The sequence below is a fragment of the Pongo pygmaeus genome, chromosome 21 (assembly GCF_028885625.2).
Source record: "Pongo pygmaeus isolate AG05252 chromosome 21, NHGRI_mPonPyg2-v2.0_pri, whole genome shotgun sequence".
Classification (NCBI taxonomy): domain Eukaryota; kingdom Metazoa; phylum Chordata; class Mammalia; order Primates; family Hominidae; genus Pongo; species Pongo pygmaeus.
This window is the reverse complement of record NC_072394.2, coordinates 14,691,639-14,710,495: the sequence shown is the minus strand read 5'-3', so window position 1 is coordinate 14,710,495 and position 18,857 is coordinate 14,691,639. Positions and strand designations below refer to the sequence as shown.

General features: G+C 46.0%; 1 protein-coding gene across 9 annotated transcripts in view; it reads right to left on the bottom strand.

Annotated features, from left to right (window-relative positions):
- The window catches only part of RIN2 (Ras and Rab interactor 2), a 249,868-nt gene that overhangs the window by 32,396 nt on the left and 198,615 nt on the right, over positions 1 to 18,857 (bottom strand). For all 9 annotated transcript variants that reach the window (XM_063659448.1, XM_063659449.1, XM_063659451.1 and 6 more), the window contains 3 exons: positions 13,328 to 13,520; positions 9,303 to 9,414; positions 5,085 to 5,157 (listed from right to left, as the gene is read on the bottom strand). In XM_063659448.1, the coding sequence (XP_063515518.1) occupies positions 5,085 to 5,157; positions 9,303 to 9,414; positions 13,328 to 13,520 (378 nt within the window). The remainder of the gene's footprint in view (positions 1 to 5,084; positions 5,158 to 9,302; positions 9,415 to 13,327; positions 13,521 to 18,857) is intronic.

Genomic DNA, 18,857 nt, shown 5'->3' with positions numbered 1-18,857 from the left:
GCAGCATGGTGCCACGTGCAGATGGACAAACACACATGGCAGAGAGAGCAACAGACCCAACAGGAGAGAGCCCAGCCAGCATCAGGGACCTGCCACAGCCATGGGCCATGACTTGCTTTCTTGGAAAGGGCAAAGGCAGACTTAAACATTTGCTCATGTTCATACACAAAGGTTAGGACCATGCTCTAAGCACTGGTGAATTCCCCACAGGGCAAAAGCACAACACTGTCCTGACACAGACAGGCAGAAAGTGCTTGAATGAATGAATGAATGAATATTCAATAACTGGTGACTTAATCAAAAAGGAGGGTTTGTTTGTTTGTGTTTTTTCTTTTCCAGTGGTGGTAATAGTCTTACAAAGAAATAATTATTCATTCATTTGTTCCACAGATGTTTATGATCATCTGCGATGTGCCAGACATTGCATCAGGGGCTGGGAACAAAACAGACGGAAGTTCCTGCCTGCATGGAGCTCCATGTCAGGGGATACCAATAGACAATAAGCAAATACACAATTTACAGAATCTATGAGAAGGAGATCCATGACATGGATAAAAGTGAAGCAGGAAAGGAGAATAAAGAGTGTTTGAGTGTGAAGGTGGCCAGGCAAGGCTTCGTGAACAGGCAGCATTTGACTGAAGATCTAATGGTAGCCAGGGGTTAAATCATGAGGGGAAGGACCTTCCAGGCAGAGTGAGCAGCTGGTGCAAAGGCCCTGGGGTGGGGAGGGTCTGGCATGGATGAAGAACAGCAAGGAGACCACTGTGGCTGGAAGGTGCTAGTAAGGAACAAAACTTGGAGTCCTGCCTGGATTTTGTCATCGTGAGACATGCTGAGAATTTCCACTGACAAGAATAATGATACCAAACAACCTATTGTTTACAGTAAAATTAGGCAACATTCTTGGATAAACCAGATTAAATCTGGATGACTGGAGAATTTTGGAGACATAGAAGCTGTTAACAATGAATAACAAATTAGTAAGTCAATGAAAAGAAGAAAAAAACAAGAATGTTTTGATACTATACTACTCTGCTAATGTAAAGCCAGGAGGCTGCTCTTTCTTGGGGGTCAGGCCTAGATCACCTCTTCCTTCCACGAGACCTTTCACTTGTCCTCAAATGCTGTGAGCACCCCCTTTGCTTGGCCACTTGTGTCTGTTTGAGATGAAGCAGGCAGCACTGCAGGGGATGGCTGTGTCTGTAATAGCTGCTGCCTGACCTGGCAGGGCGGCAACCCTGATGATAATCTCAGGTGAAGATTGATGGGAACCACAACCTTGTAACACCAAACTAGACTGTAAATATATGTTTGTGTGGCCGGACCAACTTAATTAAAATCTACTTTCCTCAGACAATTTGGGGGGAAAGCTGCATACCACAAAACCAACCTATGTTTATATTAAGCTTTTACCTTGCTCAATGCAATACCTGGAGCTTAAACATCACATGACTGGTTTGGGGTTTTCTTAATGATATATGACAGGAAGCCACACCTGTCATTGGTTAATGGATGGTTTCAGGCTTTGATCTACTAGAAAATTAGATGTTGTGTATGCATCCTCTCCCACTGTGCCAACCAGGGTGCATCCCAGCATCTTCACACACATGCACACGCATGCACGTGCGTGCACACGCACACACACACTCACACACACACAGGGACGCCTTCTCACTTACATCCTATTAAAGAAAGGGGCCTCAATTCTAAAGCTTGCATAACAGACAAACAAAAGCCATCATCTTAGATATAAATGTTTCACCCAAGAGTTAAAACATGTACAGTCTAGATTTATTTTGTTTAACTTTGCTCTATAAGTAGATTTCTAAAGGGGAGGGGACAAAGATCATCGGGCAACTACTAGTAAATTACAGCAGGCACTGTAACTCGTGTGGGGCCTGGAACAGCCCTGGGAGGAAGCCATGATGCCCCCATTCTGTGGATCAGGAGCAGATGACGACGCAGACAAGTGAGATCCCTAGCACACCCTCGCAGAGTTAATGGAGATGAAGTGAGGGTCGAAACCCAGATATGTTGGACCCTAAGGTCCAACTGAATAGTATGGTGGGAAAATATGGGCTTTGGCATTAAGGCAGGCCTGAGTTCAACTCCCATAACTGTCCACTTACTGATTGAATGATTGTGGGCACGTGCTTCACTTTTTCTGCCTCAGTGTTTTCATCATCCTAATTTATAGGGTTGCCATGAGGATTAGAAATATGTATGTATGGTGCTTAGCACAGATATAGAAGACCCCTAAAATTATTATTTCCTCTATTCCTCTATTCTGGTCTGAGGACAAGCAGCATTAGCCTCATCCCCTGGGAGCTTGCTGGAAATGCAAAACCTCAGGTACCACCTCAGACCCACTGAATCGCATTCTGCATTTAACAAGACTCCAGATGACTCTAGTACTCTCCCTACTACACTGATAACACCAAATCAACAGAGCGCTGCCAGGCATTGGGGGTGAAGGTGTGCAGTCACTATTTGTATTCTCAACGACACTTTTCAGCGAGCCTTCCCACTATGGCAAATCCTATGTTTATTGATTCGTGAATTCTCTTGTGCAATGAATATTTGCATATGCATGCTGTGTGAAACACCAGAACCAATAATCCAATCACTTTCTTTACTTGAATATATTTATGCACTAACAACCAACTAAAAAATTTCACAAATATTCTTGTAAGACTGGGTAAATCAACTACCAATTGCCAAGAACATAGATGAGTAGCACAGAAAGAGAAACAAAAACATCAAATATCTTTGCATTTTGGAACAAACGGGGAAATTAATCTTGGCCTTCCTACCTGCAAAACATCAATTTTGGAGTTTTCCTGTAAGTACGTTATATATTGGTATCGTGCTTTATAGTTTATAAGGCTTTCATATACTTTATCTCCTTGTATCTTCAAACAGTCCTGGACAGCAGGTACTCCAGTCTACCATGAACACTGATGGTAACTTTTCTATGCTATTGCCAAATATTGCTTTGTAGGTGTAATGATTTTTCCCAACAACTCCACAATTACCAAAAAGCAAACTGTGAAAAGTAAATATCAGCCGGCTTCACCCCTGGCCAACATGTTAGCATTGAGACTTACTCCTCCAACCTGGTTGGCTTTAGGCCAGACCAGGTGTGGTTCCTGGGGATGAGTGTGTGTGTGTGTGTCTGTGTGTGTGTGTGTGTGTGTGTCTGTTGGGGGCTGTGCTTCTGCACCAGCCTCCTCTCTTTGGGCAGCACATTTCATTTCCTTACACAGGCTTAAGAGATCCTGCCCAAATCATGGCAGGCAGGTTGCATCCTCTTGGGAGGTGCCCCCAGGTACTGGTCCCATTCTCAGTGAAGCCCTCATTTTCTTCCTGCTGGTGAGCAGCGCTGAATTCCTCCTCTGGAAGTGCCTCCCCTTCCTGAGGCCATTTATTGTGTGGCTTCAGCTGACCTGGAGACTTCAGAGGGTGAAGAGCTTAGTGGCTCCTGGCCGGGCACAGTGCTCATGCCTGTAATCCCAGCACTTTGGGAGGCTGAGGCGGGCGGATTGCCTGAGGTCAGGAGTTTGAGACCAGCCTGGCCAACGTGGTAAAACCCCGTCTTTACTAAAAATACAAAAATTAGCTGGGCATGGTGGTGCATGCCTGTAATCCCAGCTACTCAGGAGGCCGAGGCAGGAGAATCGCTTGAACCCAAGAAGGTGGAGGTTGCAGTGAGCCGAGATCACGCCATTGCACCCCAGCCTGGGCAACAAAAGTGAAACTCCATCTCAAAAGAAAAAAAAAGCGCGTAGTACCTCCTGTCCTCTGGCAGAGTCTAGTCAACAGGCACTTAGTCTTTGAGAAACAACCTAATCCTTAAACTAAAATAAACCGAGCCAAACTCAAATAAACTCCCCAGCCTATATGTGTGTTAGCTGTGAGAAGTGATGTCTGAAAACATGCTAGTAACACATTTTCCTGTCTCTGCCATATCAGCTGCCATGGACAGACAGAGAAGAAAAGGAGGCCAAATTGAGCTCAGCCCCATAAGAGGAGGCAATGCCAATCCCTGCAGATAACAAGAATTTTGATTCTTAATTACTGAAAAAACACTTGATGTGAAAAAACTGTTATTGCTAGTAAGAAAAAAATGGGGGAAAAAAAAAAAGAAAGCCTTTCACAATGCACGCCCTGTTGACTCTGGTTAATATTCTGATTCTGGGCGGGGTGCGGAGGCTCACACCTGTAATCCCAGCACTTTGGGAGGCCGAGTCGGGTGAATCACCTGAGGTTAGGAGCTCAAGACCAGCCTGGTCAACATGATGAAAACCCGTCTCCACTAAAAATACAAAAAATTAGCTGGGCATAGTGGCAGGCGCCTGTAATCTCAGCTACTCAGGAGGCTGAGTTGGGAGAATTGCTTGATCCCAGGAGGCAGAGGTTGTAGTGAGCCAAGATCGTGCCACGGCTCTCCAGCCTGGCTGACAGAGTGAGACTTCATCTCAAAAAAAAAAAACAAAAAACAAAAAACAAAAAACTGATTTTGGACTTAACATTGTATAGAACAAAATAGTTGCTTTGGTTATGAAAAGGACATGAGCACCCAGCTGGCCTGAAGGGCAAGACTGATGGGCTGGCTTAAGGAACCCACATTTGTAGAATGAACTCCATCCCTTACAGAGTTTTCAAAGGCATTATCATGAACCTTTCAAAGTTACAGGTTTGCATGCGCAGTCCCTTTCTGTGTGTATGTGTGTGTGTGCATGTGTGTATTTGTGTGTGCATGTGTGCACGTATGTGCATGTGTGTGTGTGTTTCCTGCTTAATGGGTCTGGCTGAAAGGAGCCTTGGGAGCAGCTTGAAGAAATAATCATATGAAGTATAATTTATGTTTGGAGGGTTTGGGGTAGTTGTTTTGACCTTAAGCCTGGCGTGGTGTGTACTTGGTGAACCCCCTCACTTGGTGAACATTTTACTTAAGTAACCAGTCTTAATCTGCCAACATCAAATAGGTGGCCAGCCTCCTAGATCCTTCAAGAAACCTCAGGTTAATTATATCCCACACACCAAACAGGGCCTTGAAACCATATGAGAGGAAGAGGCCTTACCTGCTGATGCAGTAGAAAGCAATGAGCCGGAATAAATCTGCAAAACTGATTCCTGAGCCTTCCAGGGAAAAGGCTGGAAAAGAGATTTCAGAAACCAGCTGATTCTCCCTGAGCACGTTCTGGGACAGGAAGAGCCCCCTAACACCACGTGTGTGGGACCATCTGAGTACTCTCAAACAAACTACCGTGTGGCTTGTCAGAATCAGCTGTGCAGAGGAGGCATGTCAGCCAGCAACCACCGGTAAACAGTCAATGATCTGGAAGTTCATCGCTTGACTCATGCCGAGCACATGCTCCAGTGCTTGGTAAACAGACCAGGACAGACTTGAGTTGCACAACTGTCTTTTTTTTAACTTCAGAACACAAAGGGCAGGGGACAAGGGGCCAGTCTGTCTGGATTGTATCAGCACAGGACAGGGCTTGGGGAGCACCAAGACCCCTACTGCCCTCGATCCCTTGGCCCTCCTAGGACACACACTTCCCTGGTCACTCCTTTTTGCCATAACAGAGCACCTGTGATAAAGGCACATGGGAGAAGGAATATAGAGCTGGGAGGATATGACGAGGTTCCCGGAAATCAGCTTTTGGTTAAATTCAACATGAAAGATTCCAAAACTGGCCGGACATGGTGCCTCATGCATGTAATCCCAGCACTTTGGGAGGCCGAGGAGGGAGGATCTCTTAAGCCCAGGAGTTTGAGACCAGCCTGTGCATTATAGCGACACTACGTCTCTCTCTTTTTTTCTCTCTCTCTCTCTGTCACTTTTTTTAAAACAAAGATTCTAAAACCCATTTACTTGGAGTGTTGTTCCCCCCTCCACCCCTGCTCCAGTGTTCAAATTTTCTAACACAGAAGACATGTTCTGGGCCGGCTGTGGTGGCTCATGCCCGTAATCCCAGCACTTTGTGAGGCCAAGGTGGGTGGATCACCTGAGGTCAGGAGTTTGAGACCAGCCTGGCCAACATGGCAAAACCCTGTCTCTACTAAAAATACAAAAATTAGCTGGATGTGGTGACATGCACCTGTAATCCCAGCTGTTCAGGAGGCTGAGGGAGGAGAATCATTTGAACCTGGGAGGTGGACGTTGCAGTGAGCCAAGATCGAGCCACTGCATTCTAGCCTGGGTGACAGAGAAAGACTCTGTCTCAAAAAAAAAAAAAAAAAGAAGACACATACTGGCAAGATGGTGTGGCATTTTGCACATCTTCCAAATGCTGGAGCAGCAAGTGGTCTGACTTCAAATACTCATGAATTTGCCAGCCAGCCCTCACACCACGTCAGCTGAGCAACTCACACTGAATTCCTCTAAACATTTGAAATATCCTCAGTTTTATGAAGATTTCCTCAATCCGATATGTTTCTTCTCACTCATACCCTCATTTATTTTGCTTATTTGCCTTTTTTTTTTTTTTTTTGAGACAGAGTTTCGCTGTTGTTGCCCAGGTTGGAGTGCAATGGTGCAATCTCAGCTCACTGCAAACTCCATCTCCCGGGTTCAAGCGATTCTCCTGTCTAAGCCTCCCAAGTAGCTGGGATTACAGGCATGTACCACCAGGTCTGGTTAATTTTGTATTTTTAGTAGAGACGGGGTTTCTCCATGTCAGGCTGATCTCAAACTGCTGACCTCAGGCGATCCGCCCACCTCGGCCTCCCAAAGTGCTGGGATTACAGGCGTGAGCCACTGCGCCTGGCCACTTATTTGCTTTTTGTATTATTTTATTATGTCTGTAGCACCCCCAAAAAACCTCCATACCTCTACACATACCATCACAGACACACACAGACACACAGAAACAACAAACACACACGTGTGCCACAATTTGTAGAGTTAAGTAGGAGGGAACTGATTTGGAGCAGGTTAGCTTCTCCAAGCCTCGGTTTTCTCATCTGGAAAATGGACTCTAACAGTACTTTCCTTATCTCCCAGAAGGGTGGTGGGGGGAGCTGAAATTTAAAAAAAAAATGAAATAATTTATGTGAAAGCATTTCCAAATATGAGGTGTTGTTTATTATTAAGCTGCAGTGTCCGTAAGTTATGACAAAATATCTGAATATTTATTTATCTATTTATTTGAGATAGAGTCTCACTCTGTCGCCCAGGCTGAAGTGTAATGGCACGATCTCAGCTCACTGCAACCTCCACCTCCTGGGTTCAAGCGATTCTCCTGCCTCAGCCTCCTGAGCAGATGGGATTATGGGCTTGCGCCACCACACCTGGCTAATTTTTGTGTTTTTAGTAGAGACGGGGTTTTACCATGTTGCCCAGGCTGGTCTCGAACCCCTGGCCTCAAGTGATCCGCCCACCTCAGCCTCCCTGAATGTTTTTATAGCAAGTCCTTCCTTCACCTCAATTCACAGAGAAGATAAACAGACCCTGGCTGGGAAGGGGCCATTGCAGTGGGACCCAGGCCTGTGGTAACTAGTTATGACCAGGCTAATGCTTTATTTAAACAAGCCCTTTTAACCACTTGAAGTCACCTGGAGAAGATTAGGGAAGTGATAGAGGCCTCGTCAAAGTATGGGGGAAAAACCTTTGGCCGCAAGGACCTCAATGAACAACCAGGAAGCTTCCACACACATTGCCCACGCTTCTGGAAGAGGAGAGGAAGTGGCTTCCGACCAACACATCCATCGTGCTCCACTTTGGACATTAGGGAGGAATTTAAAAACCAGTTAGATCTGTGGCTTCTTGCCTTGTGGACTTTTTTTTTTTTCAATATTTTTGGGTTGTTTTTTCATTTTTAAGACATGGTCTGGCTCTGTCACCCAGGCTGGACTGCAGTGGCACGATCACGGCTCACTGCACTTAAGTGACCCCACCTCAGCCTCCTGAGTAGCTGGGACTACAGGCGTGTGCCATCATGCCTGGCTAATTTTTTTTTTTTTTTTTTTTTGGTAGAGATGGAGTTTTGCCATGTTGCCCAGGCTGGTCTCAAATTCCTGAGCTCAAGCAACCCTCTGGCCTTGGCTTCCCAAAGCGCTAGGATTACAGGTGTGAACCATGGCACACAGCCCCTCACAGACTTTCAAAAGCCAATTCAGAATTACTTAACTAATTCACTTAATATAAATTCATTATCAATTCACCTAGCACATTATTAACTCAATATGAATTCATTATCTTTCAAAGAGTGGGTTTGCAATGTACCTTCTGGTCGCGTCCTAATGTATTTACATTACTGGCTGGGTTCCGCCTGCTCCTGTGCCTTTCAGGGGGAAGTTTTTCCCTGGCATCCACAACCTTGTGGCCTTGTGAGATCCAGGTTGACAACTGAGCTGGAGGCGGTTCACAGTCAGCCTGGCAGGTTTTACCCTCCCCTGACTTAGTTAAAGGTCATTTGGCTCAGCAAGATTGTGCCCTCCTGGCTGAGTAGAATCTCATCTCGGCCCTGAAACTGACCTTCATCTACACCTTCAGCTTCTCCAAATGCAGGAGGTAAGGTGCTGGGAAATCGGGAAGTAAGTGGAAATCCCAGGCTCTGTCTTGCTTCTGAGCTCTCTCCTCCTGGTCTGCTCCTCCCACTCCTCCCCCTTTGATGTGCAGATCCATCTTCCGATCCTTTCTTGGAGGCTGGCAGTACATCAGAACTGTGTGTTCCCTTTTTTATTTAAAATTTGGCCTCCCAACACTTCACATTTCCAATGACCAATCGTGGAACAGCAGAAAGAAAACCAACACTTCTGAACACCACTCTTCCTTCAAAATGTTCATCAAAAGGTTGGAATCTGCCTCTGATTAGCTGCATTTCATAGAAGACTGAACACTGATTGCCTGGAGGGAACAGGTCTGCTCAGGGCTTATTTATTCACGAAGTGCAGACACATGCTTTAGGATTAGATCCCATAAAAGGGCTCTCTCACTACAGTCTCCTTGCAATTTAGTCATTGGCAAACCTGGGAACCGAATTCATGTTCCACTTAACTGGGTAGGGGGAAAGGAAGTCAACCTCTATTAGTTCCCTACCATATGCCGTGCAGTAGGCTGCACACTTTATATTCAGGTTGCTTTACTCATTAACAACTCAGAGGTTACCATCACCGTATTATACAGATGAGAAAACTGAGGCTCCTGGAGTAGGTTACTGCCTAGTCATTCAGTGGCAAGACTCAGACCCATATCTGCCCATCTCAAAACCAGAGCTCCTTCCATTTCCACTCCCTGCAGAGCCCCGCAGCCCTCATGTCAGTCAGGATCTGAGCATCCAATGACCACTTACTGTATGTGCTTTCCTTTATGGCAAATTCCTTGAGTGGGGCCCCAAATTCACAGGGCAGGCGGAGGGAGAGGACTTTCTTCTGCATTTTGGTAGATTTATGAACCAGGAAGATCTAGTGGAGGGAAAAGAAATACAAGCTTTAGGAAATATCTAGAATGTTGGAACCCAAGCATCTGGTTTCCCTCACACCCAACGAATAGAACCCCTTCATATCCACACTGCATGGCTCCCTGCAGGAAACTCTCCTGCCATAGAAAGCAGTGCTCAGAGCCCAGGCTGCAGACACCTTTGTTCATTACTGGCTTCAAAAGAATCCTGCTTTCCCTCTGACAGAAGCTTCTCCGTGGGGCTAAGAACTCCCCTAGTCTGCATAAGCATTTTCAGTTCGGTGACTGTTTTACTGCTGGAGTTACAGTCACCAGCCCCTGTCTTATATGAGTTATATTCTCTAGCCCCTGTCTTATATATCTTGGTTGGTGAAACCTAAATTCTAAACACAGGTAACATGACTAAACCATAGGAATTGGGATTTCATTGGTTAACTTGGCTTATGAGGATATTTACAACAGAAATTTAAGTTTGTGGCCAACAGTGAAAAAGCAGAAGTTGCTTTGTTTTTTGTTTTCAAATTGAAATCTGAATTTCTAGCTCCTCTTGGAAAATGAGATGATATAGCAAGACCAGGCAACAATCTACTGGAGGTGAAAAATGGCTGTTCCATTTGGGTGGTGGGTGGATGCATTCTGAAGTTCACCCTGGTGGACGTGGAGGCTGTCCATTTATTCCTGACTCACTTCACATTCTACCAGTTCCCTCAAGATCCTAATATTGTCTTTAGACACATGCTTTAAAACAGCCCAATTCCTAGTGCTGATCTCAGGACACCATTCTGGCCCTCATCACTGCAGAGGTAAGTATGCTGTGTACTGTTGTGCAGGCCGTGCACTGCACAACTCCAGGAGGCACCATTCACCTAGCCTACAAATGAAGTGACTCTCCCTGGAGTATGGTGTGTGGCAGCCCAGCTGAGTCCTGGTTCCCTTCTGTGGAGCATGGCCCTTCTCCAAGGATCTTATTCTGTCTGTCATGCTTCTTTAGCTACTTCTCTTTCCTCTGCATTTAAACACCTTACTCTCTACCTATTCTCTCCCCTACCTTTCTACAGCCTTTCATTTTTTCCCCGCCTAATCTTTGCTCCTCTCTTTATCTCCAGTTAATAGCTCTTAAGATACTTTATTTGGGGTGTGGGAAGATGGGTATGGGACTTGGGTATCTGGTGAAGAATGAAGCTGGAAGACCTTGAGTCCTCTTTTCTCCTGGCACCATGGGGATGCATCCATAGGATTCATCCAGTAGCAGGTTCTGGGAGTCAGTGCCTCTAGGACACCCTAAAACTGAAGCAGATGCTTCCTAAATAGCATCCTGATGGGTAAGAGGCCAAAGCACTGCGGAGAGGCAGCTGTTGGTTGTTAGGAGAGGAAGTAACACTCCCTTTTCCAAGTGGAGATCTCCCTGAGCCTTGGGGTTGGGGAGTGCAACCTCTAGGCCTTATTTTTTGGAGGACTGCAGCTTTACATTATATCAGGGGTTGGCAAAGTCTGGCCTGCAGACGAAATCCATCCTGCCATCTGTTTCTGAGTAAAGTTGTATTGAAACACAGCCATGCTCGATCATTTACATATTGTCTATGGCTGCTTTTGCATGACAATAGCGTAGTTGAGTAGTTGTGACAGAGCCTGTATGGCCTGCAAAGCCACAAATATTTCACTTTGCCCTTTACAGAAACAGTTCGTGGACCCCTATCTTAGATTGTAGAATAATTAAAGATGGGCACCCCAAGAGCCCACTTCACTCATGCCACCATGGCCAGTCTCTCAAATCCTCCTTTTTCACACACTTTTAGCCACCTGCTTTTCTCTTTCTTCTTTATTTTATTTTATTATTTTATTTTATTTGTAGATGGAGTCTTGCTCTGTCATCCAGGCTTGAGTGCAGTGGTGCAATCTCAGCTCACTGCAATCTCCACCTCCTGATTCCAAGCAATTCTCCTGCCTCAGCCTCTGGAGTAGCTGGGGTTACGGGTGCATGCCACCATGCCTGGCTAACTTGTGTATTTTTAGTAGACAGGGTTTCGCCATGTTGGCCAGGCTGGTCTCGAACTCCTGATCTCAAGTGATCTGCTCGCCTTGGCCTCCCAAAGTGCTGGGATTACAGGCCTGAGCCACCATGTCTGGCCTCTCCCTTTGTTATTCTTGACTGTCCTGGTCCATGTTACTCCTGTCCCGGCCCTGCCCTCAACCTGCCCAATCTCATCAGGCAGGCCCTGTGCAGGGATCAGGCAGGCGGACGGAGAGAACATGCCTGGCTTGTTTCCCACGCAGGTCTCAGCAAGAGTGGACGTGCCCTACCTTGGGAGGGGGAGCTGGGCAGGCTGTTGCCTAGCTCTGCAGCAACTTCTGTCTTTGGAATGTTTTGCAGAAATGCAAGAGCAGACAATGCAACTGGCTGAAAGTGAGGCTTCACAGAAGGTGAGGAAATCCTGATCCTATAGAACAAAACTAGAGGCAGCAGCTCTGTGTTATCGCCAAGGGATTCTCTGCAAAGATGAGAAAGCACCGTGCCTTGTTCCCCTGAGCATGTTCTAGCAGAGGTCTTAGTTCTACCTGTTTCTGCCTGATGAGGAATAAAGAAAGATTCATATGTTTTTTAAAAAGTGAGAACAGACAGACTCTGACTGCTAGGAGACTCAAAAATGTATTTGGTGCCCAATTCTTATGACATTCCTCAGCTAGCTACTAATGGGATTTTCTCCTTGCTTCTCCATCTAGTTCTTAGTCTCTATCTTGTGTTGCCTGTTAAGTATTATTTCATCTGTGACTTATTGTATTTACCCTTTGGAAGTAGACACTGTACACAAATGCTGTCCACTATAACTTTGTACTACAATGACAATGTTTCAAATTCTGCATCATCTAATATGGTAGCCAGCCGAGGCCAGAGAGCACTTTAAATGTGGCTACGGTAACTGAGGAGCTGAATTAGAAATTCTAATTTCTAATTTTATTTGCTTTAATTCATGTAAATTTAAAGAGCCACATGAGGCAAGAAGCTACCATATTGGACAGCACAAGAGACACCAATCACTTTTTTTTTGGGGGGGGACAGATTCTTGCTCCGTTGCCCAGACTGGAGTGCAGTGGCACAATCTCTGCTCACGGCAACCTCCACTTCCTGTGTTCAAGTGATTCTCCTGCCTCAGCCTCCTGAGCAGCTGGGATTACAGGCGTGTGCCACCACACCGGGCTACTTTTTGTAATTTTAGTAGAGATAGGGTGCCACTGTGTTGCCCAGGCTAGTCTAGAAATCCTGGCCTCAAGTGATCTGTCCGCCTTGGCCTCCCAAAGTGCTGGGATTACAGGCATGAGCCACCGTGCCCAGCTCCAGTCACTTTTTTGAGGACCTTCCACAAGTCGTGGAGTGGTCTGGATGGGACGGACAGTGGTCTTGGATAGACAGTAGCTGAGGAAACCATATTAGACTTTGGTCTGTGTGGAAAGCCCAGGGAAAAGAGGACTACAGAGCAGGCAAGTCTGTGGACACAGAACTTTTGAAGGCTGGGTCCCAAGTTGGATGGCTGGACCCTGGCAGGGCTCCCAGGCTCAGAAGGAGGAAGGTAGCAGAGGCCACCAAGCATCTCAGACCCAGGCTCATCCTCAGTGTCCAGGCTCAAGAGGTCAGACCCAGGCTTCTGGCCAGTGGCCCCTACTCGCTACCCAGATGTTCAATTCTCTGCTGGATCCTTGTACCTCCCATGGTAACTGAGCAGATAAAGACAGAAAGACACATCGTGAAGGGCTCTGTTCCTGGGTTTACAGAATATTTCTGCATTGAAAACCAGTTACACATCAGGAGACATGCTCCTTACAAGCTGGGAAGAACTTTCTGGAACTAACTTCCAGTGTTTTTCTTTAAGCCGGCAGCAGTCCTGCCTGCCTCAACCTGCTTCCCGAGGTTCTGAGTCTTACCCCTGGAGGCTGGGCCTGCAGGACCTCTGCTGCCTCCTCCTCACTCAGACTCAACTGCAGCCATATGGGGTGGGTGTGGAGGAGCCGGTCCAAGATGCTGAGCCTGTTGGAGAGGCTGTCATAGCCTGAGTCCCGGGCACAGGTCTTCACGTCCTCTTCCTCGGAATAGCCACCATCCTTGTGTCTTACCATGCTAGGAGAAAGAGAAGCAGCAGGGTCAGCTGGCTGCAGTACCATTTCCCTAACAAGGAGACCGTCCCTACAAGTTCATAGGCCAGGCTTGCCACCGCACATACCCCATCTTGTGATCGCCCCCTTAATGATCTTCTCTTCCAGACTGAAAGCTTTCTGAGGGCAGACACAATGTTTTATTTTACCCTATATCTCTAATATTAAAAAGAACACTTTGCACTGGACAGACCTGACCTTCTACTCCTAACCCCATTTTCAAAAGCTCTAAGCATCCTAAGTGCCATTTATTCACGCTTTGTCTTCTGACATAAAACATTTCCTTTTTTTTTCTTTTTTCTTTTTTTTTTTTTTTTGAGATGGAGTCTCATTCTGTTGCCCAGGCTGAAGTGCAGTGGCGCGATCTGAGCTCACTGCAACCTCCGTCTCCTGGGTTCAAGTGATTCTCCTGCCTCAGCCTCCTGAGTAGCTGGGATTATAGGCGCACACCACAATGCCTGGCTAATTTTTGTATTTTTAATAGAGATGGGGTTTCACCATGTTGGCCAGGCTGGTCTTGAACTCCTGACCTCAGGTGATCCACCTACTTTGGCATTCCAATGTGCTGGGATTACAGGCATGAGCCACCCGGCCTGGCCAATATAAAACATTTCTAACTTTAAGGACAGAACCCTAAATGCGAAATAGCATGGATGGCAACCGTGAGTTCCTAATGCTCGTAAGCGTTTCTCATAAGCACAACCATGCCCCAGTCTAAAGGCAAATGCACTCACACAGATTTATTTTGTACCTGAATGATTGGATTTTGTTTCTTCTCACAAATCTAAGCATTTTTATTACTGACATTATTTATAATAAAACTTCATTATACAAATGAATATACAAATGCTGTGCTATTTGTAAAATCATGTCGACATTATTCATAATAGCTAACAAGTGGAAACAACCCAAATGTCTTGTCAGTTGATGAGTGGATGAACAAAATGTGGCCAAGTGTGGTGGCTCACGCCTGTAATCCCAGCACTTTGGGAGGTTGAGGCGGGCAGATCACTTGAACCCAGGAGTTTGAAGCCAGCCTGTGGAACATGACGAAATTCCATTTCTACTAAAAATACAAAAATTAGCCAGGTGTGGTCATGCGCACCTGTAGTCCCAGCTACTCAGGAGGCTGAGGTGGGAGGATTGCTTGAGCCTGGGAGTTTAAGGCTGCAGTAAGCCATGATCCCACCACTGCACTCCAGCCTGGACAACAGGAGTGAGACCCTGTCTCAAAAAAAAGAAAAAAAAAAGTAATCTATTCTTACAATGGAATATTATTCAGCCATAAAAAGGAATGGAGCACTGACGCACGCTGCAACATGGATAAACTTGAGTGACAGAAGCCAGACATAAGGCCACATACTGAATGACTCGATTTACACGAAATATCCAGAAAAAGCAAATCTACAGAGACACAAAGTAGATCAGTAGGCGCCAGAGAATGGGGGAGAGAAAAGAGAATGGGGAGTGATTGCAAACAGGTACCAGGTTTCTTTCTGGGGTGATGGAAATGTTCTGGTATTAGATAGTGGTGATAATTGCACAATGTGTGAATGTACTAAAACCCACAAATCATGCACGTTAAAAGGATGAATTTTATGGTATGTGAATTATATCTTAATGACCAAACCATATTGACGTCCTTTTGGTGCCAATACTGGTTCTGTCAGTGAGTGTTTAATTCCCATTTTACCAATGAGAAGACTGAGGCCTAAGAAGTTACTGAGCTGTCCTGAGTGATAACAGCCTTGAAACAGCAGAACTAGAACTTACACATACTCTGGTATTTATCCAACGTTGTGGGTACCAAGTCAGGTCAGGGACACAGGGGTGAGGGGCACAGGGGTCAGGGACACAGGGCAGTTTGTATCCATGTAGCGGCTGTTGTGTGCCAAGCCCTTTACCGACATTCTCTCATTTGCTCCTCTCAACAGCCCTGAACCACAGGCACCATGATCCCAGTTTTACAGAGGACCAGGAGTCTTAGCCCAGGTCAGGATCTTGCTCAAGGTCAAGCCCCTGGTCAGAGAGAGGGGCCTGACATTTCCATCCAAGGCAGCTTCGCTCTGGGTTCTCTCACCCTTTACCAAACTCAGAACTGACACTTACCCTGGCTCTCAAGGAGCAGGTCATCAAGCCCTATCCTGGGGCAGCCAAGGGACACCAGACCTGACCATTCATGTCCAAACAAACAGGTTTAGATTGGGGTACATATGGTCTTCAATCCTCTAAACCCAAAGGAACTCAATTGTGTGACCTAGATAATGTATTTAGCACTGAGAAGGATGGATAATGAAACTGAATGTATGATGAGTTATAAAAAGGAAATTAAAGAAAGGAAGTGTGATATTTCCACATGGACAACTCTACTTCTAAGAGGTGGGGCTGAATTTAGAAGAAGCCAACCTATACCGATCATTTTTGGGTGTGCAGACTCAATAATAATACCCAGTGTTGGCATGTGGAATGGCCAGAGACCCCGTCCTAACTTCTCTCCATCACCTTCATGACTTTCTGCAGGCCTAAGGAATCTCACTCATTCATTCAAGATTTATCTTTTTATTTCTTCTCAAATACGTGAAAGCTTTGCTCAACTTCTGCTACAAGTTTCCAGGTAGGAGACTCTGTGCCAAAAAGAATAGTTTCGCCTTCTGCAAATGCCATTCCAGGGCCTGCAGGTATTGGGAAGTGAATATTTGCAGTTAAAAAAACATACTCTTTAAAGTGAAGCTGGTGTTAAAATTCCTTTCATAGAAGGTAAAAGAGCCAGCTTTAGACAAGTGGTTCTCAACCCTGGCTGCTGATAAAAATCACCTAAAAAAGCCAGGCATGGTGGCTAAAGCCTGTAATCCCAGCACTTTGGGAGGCCGAGGCAGGCAGATCACCTGAGACCAGGAGTTCAAGACCAGCCTGGCCAACATGGTAAATCCCTGTCTCTACTAAAATACAAAAAGTAGCTAGGAGTGGTGGTGGGTGCCTATAGTCCCAGCTACTCAGGAGGCTAGGGCGGAGGAATCGTTTGAACTTGGGAAGGCGGAGGTTGCAGTGAGTGGAGATCGTGCCACTGTACTCCAGGCTGGGCAACAGAGCAAGACCCTGTCTCAAAAAGAAAAGAAAAGCAAAGAAAAAAAGCCAGGTGCAGTGGCTCATGCCTGTAATCCCAGCACACTTTGGGAGGCTGAGGCGGTTGGATCACTGGAAGTCAGGAGTTCAAGACCAACCTGGTCAACATGGTGAAACCCTGTCTCTACTAAAAATACCAAAATTAGCTGGGCGTGGTGGCACACACCTGTAGTCCCAGCTACTTGGGAGGCTGAGGCAGGAGAATCGCTTGAACTTGGGAGGTGGAGGTTGCAGTGAGCCGAGATTTTTCCACTGCACTCCAGCCTGGGTGACAGAGCAAGACTCCGTCTCCAAAAAAAAGAAAAAAAAATTCCCCAGGGGATCCCAATGTGCAACCAAGTTTACAACCACTACTTTGGATCAGTATTTGTCTAACTTGAGAGCCTGCGTGAAAGTCACCTGGGGTTTGTTAAGCCACAGATTCCTGGTTTCAGACTCACAGCTTCTGCAGGCGTGGGGTGAGCCAGAGACATTGCATTTCTAACAAGCTCTCGGTGACCAATCTGAGGACAATACTGTAAGGAACATTTGCCTGAGATCCAAGTATAAAACATGCATATTAACTCAGATCCAATTAGGGGTTTGGTTTTGTTTTGCTAGGGGCTGGGGGTAGGGGATGGGTTCCATGCCACTAAAAGAATTCTTGGCGACTAAATAAATATTTTATCACTGCCATCTCAGGTTGGCCATATTTTGCCAAGACCAAATTGGACAGTGTCTAACATGACAATCGTGATGCTCATGTGTGCTGAAAGTAAACATGTTGACATATCTTCCTTCCCTAGAAGGGCGCATCCTGTGACTCTTCTGTGGTTTCAAGGAGCTGAAAAGCCTTTGTTCTGACAAGTGACCTCAGCCTAAAAAGCAGGGCCCAGACAGGAAGACGGTGAATAAGATTCATGGGCCTCATGAAAGAGCAACCATAATTATCCCTTGCCTTTGCAAATGACTAAGCTGACACCTTGATTCAGCCAGCCACTTGAGGTTTATAGCATATTATTACAGGACAAATTGGCTTTTATCAAGAACAATCTTCAGGAAAAAACTAATGCAATAACATTGAACATGTAGGGGATGCTACTGGTGCTCCACCTAGAGCTCCTCCTCTAGGGCAGGCACCCATGCCCCATCTGCTGCGAGTGTTGGCTGTGGAAAGCTCACAGCTGCCCGTCTTCTCCTGGAAATGCCCAGGAAGCTACATCCTCTCCCTGAGAGCAGACTCACTGCCAATGACATACTGATATGTACTTTCTACATATGTGAGATGGAGAAGAGTGGCCTTCTAGCCTTGAGTTGCGACAACTCTGGGGGGCTATTCACGCTGCTGAGCTCCCTGTGGGACCAGGCAGAGCCCACATCTTTGCCTTGCCTCCTCTCTGTCCCATCCTGGATCCCTCACTCCTTGCCAGGCTGCTCCTGAATCACTTGCACAAGAAGCCCCGAATCAGGATCTCCTTCCAGGGAACTCAACCTATGACAGAACTTGATGAGATTAATAGAAACTAGTGATTTCCAAGAAAGGTGTCTGCATGCAAACAGGAGGGAAGGCAGTGAACAGAGGTTCATAAAAGGTAAAACACTGTGATACAATCCAGGAGATTCCAACAAAAACATGGTCATAGTGGAATGGCCACAGAGCCAAGCTCAGGGCAGGAAGCATGAGGTTCCTCTCCTAGCTCAGCCGGGCATGTGAGACCTTGCTCAGGTCCCTTTCTGAGCCTCGTCCTTTTGATCTGAAAATAGTAAATAACAATACCTTCACCACCAGGTAGTAATCAATGCAAGCAAAAATTGTGAGTGGATGCTAAAATCAGAAGGCAAAAGACTTAGGAAATAGGATAGTCATAGTCTTAAAATATCACCTCACAGATCACTTAATGACTTGTGAAAATGAAAAGGTACCCTGGCAATGGAAGAAACTGGTAGATGCCACCTTAACCAAGTGATCTGTGTTAACTCCTCCAAAAATGAGCTGCCCTGACATCAAGTGCCCCCGATGTGAGGCTCTGAGAAGGTACCATGTCACCCAGCTGTCTTTCCTGCCCCCAAATATGACTCACCTGAATGTATACAGGAGAAAACAATCAGAAAAATCCAAATTTCAGTGATGGCAAAACCAATGGCCAAAACTTCAAAAATGTCAATATTATGAATTTTAACAGGCTGTAGGATTAATACA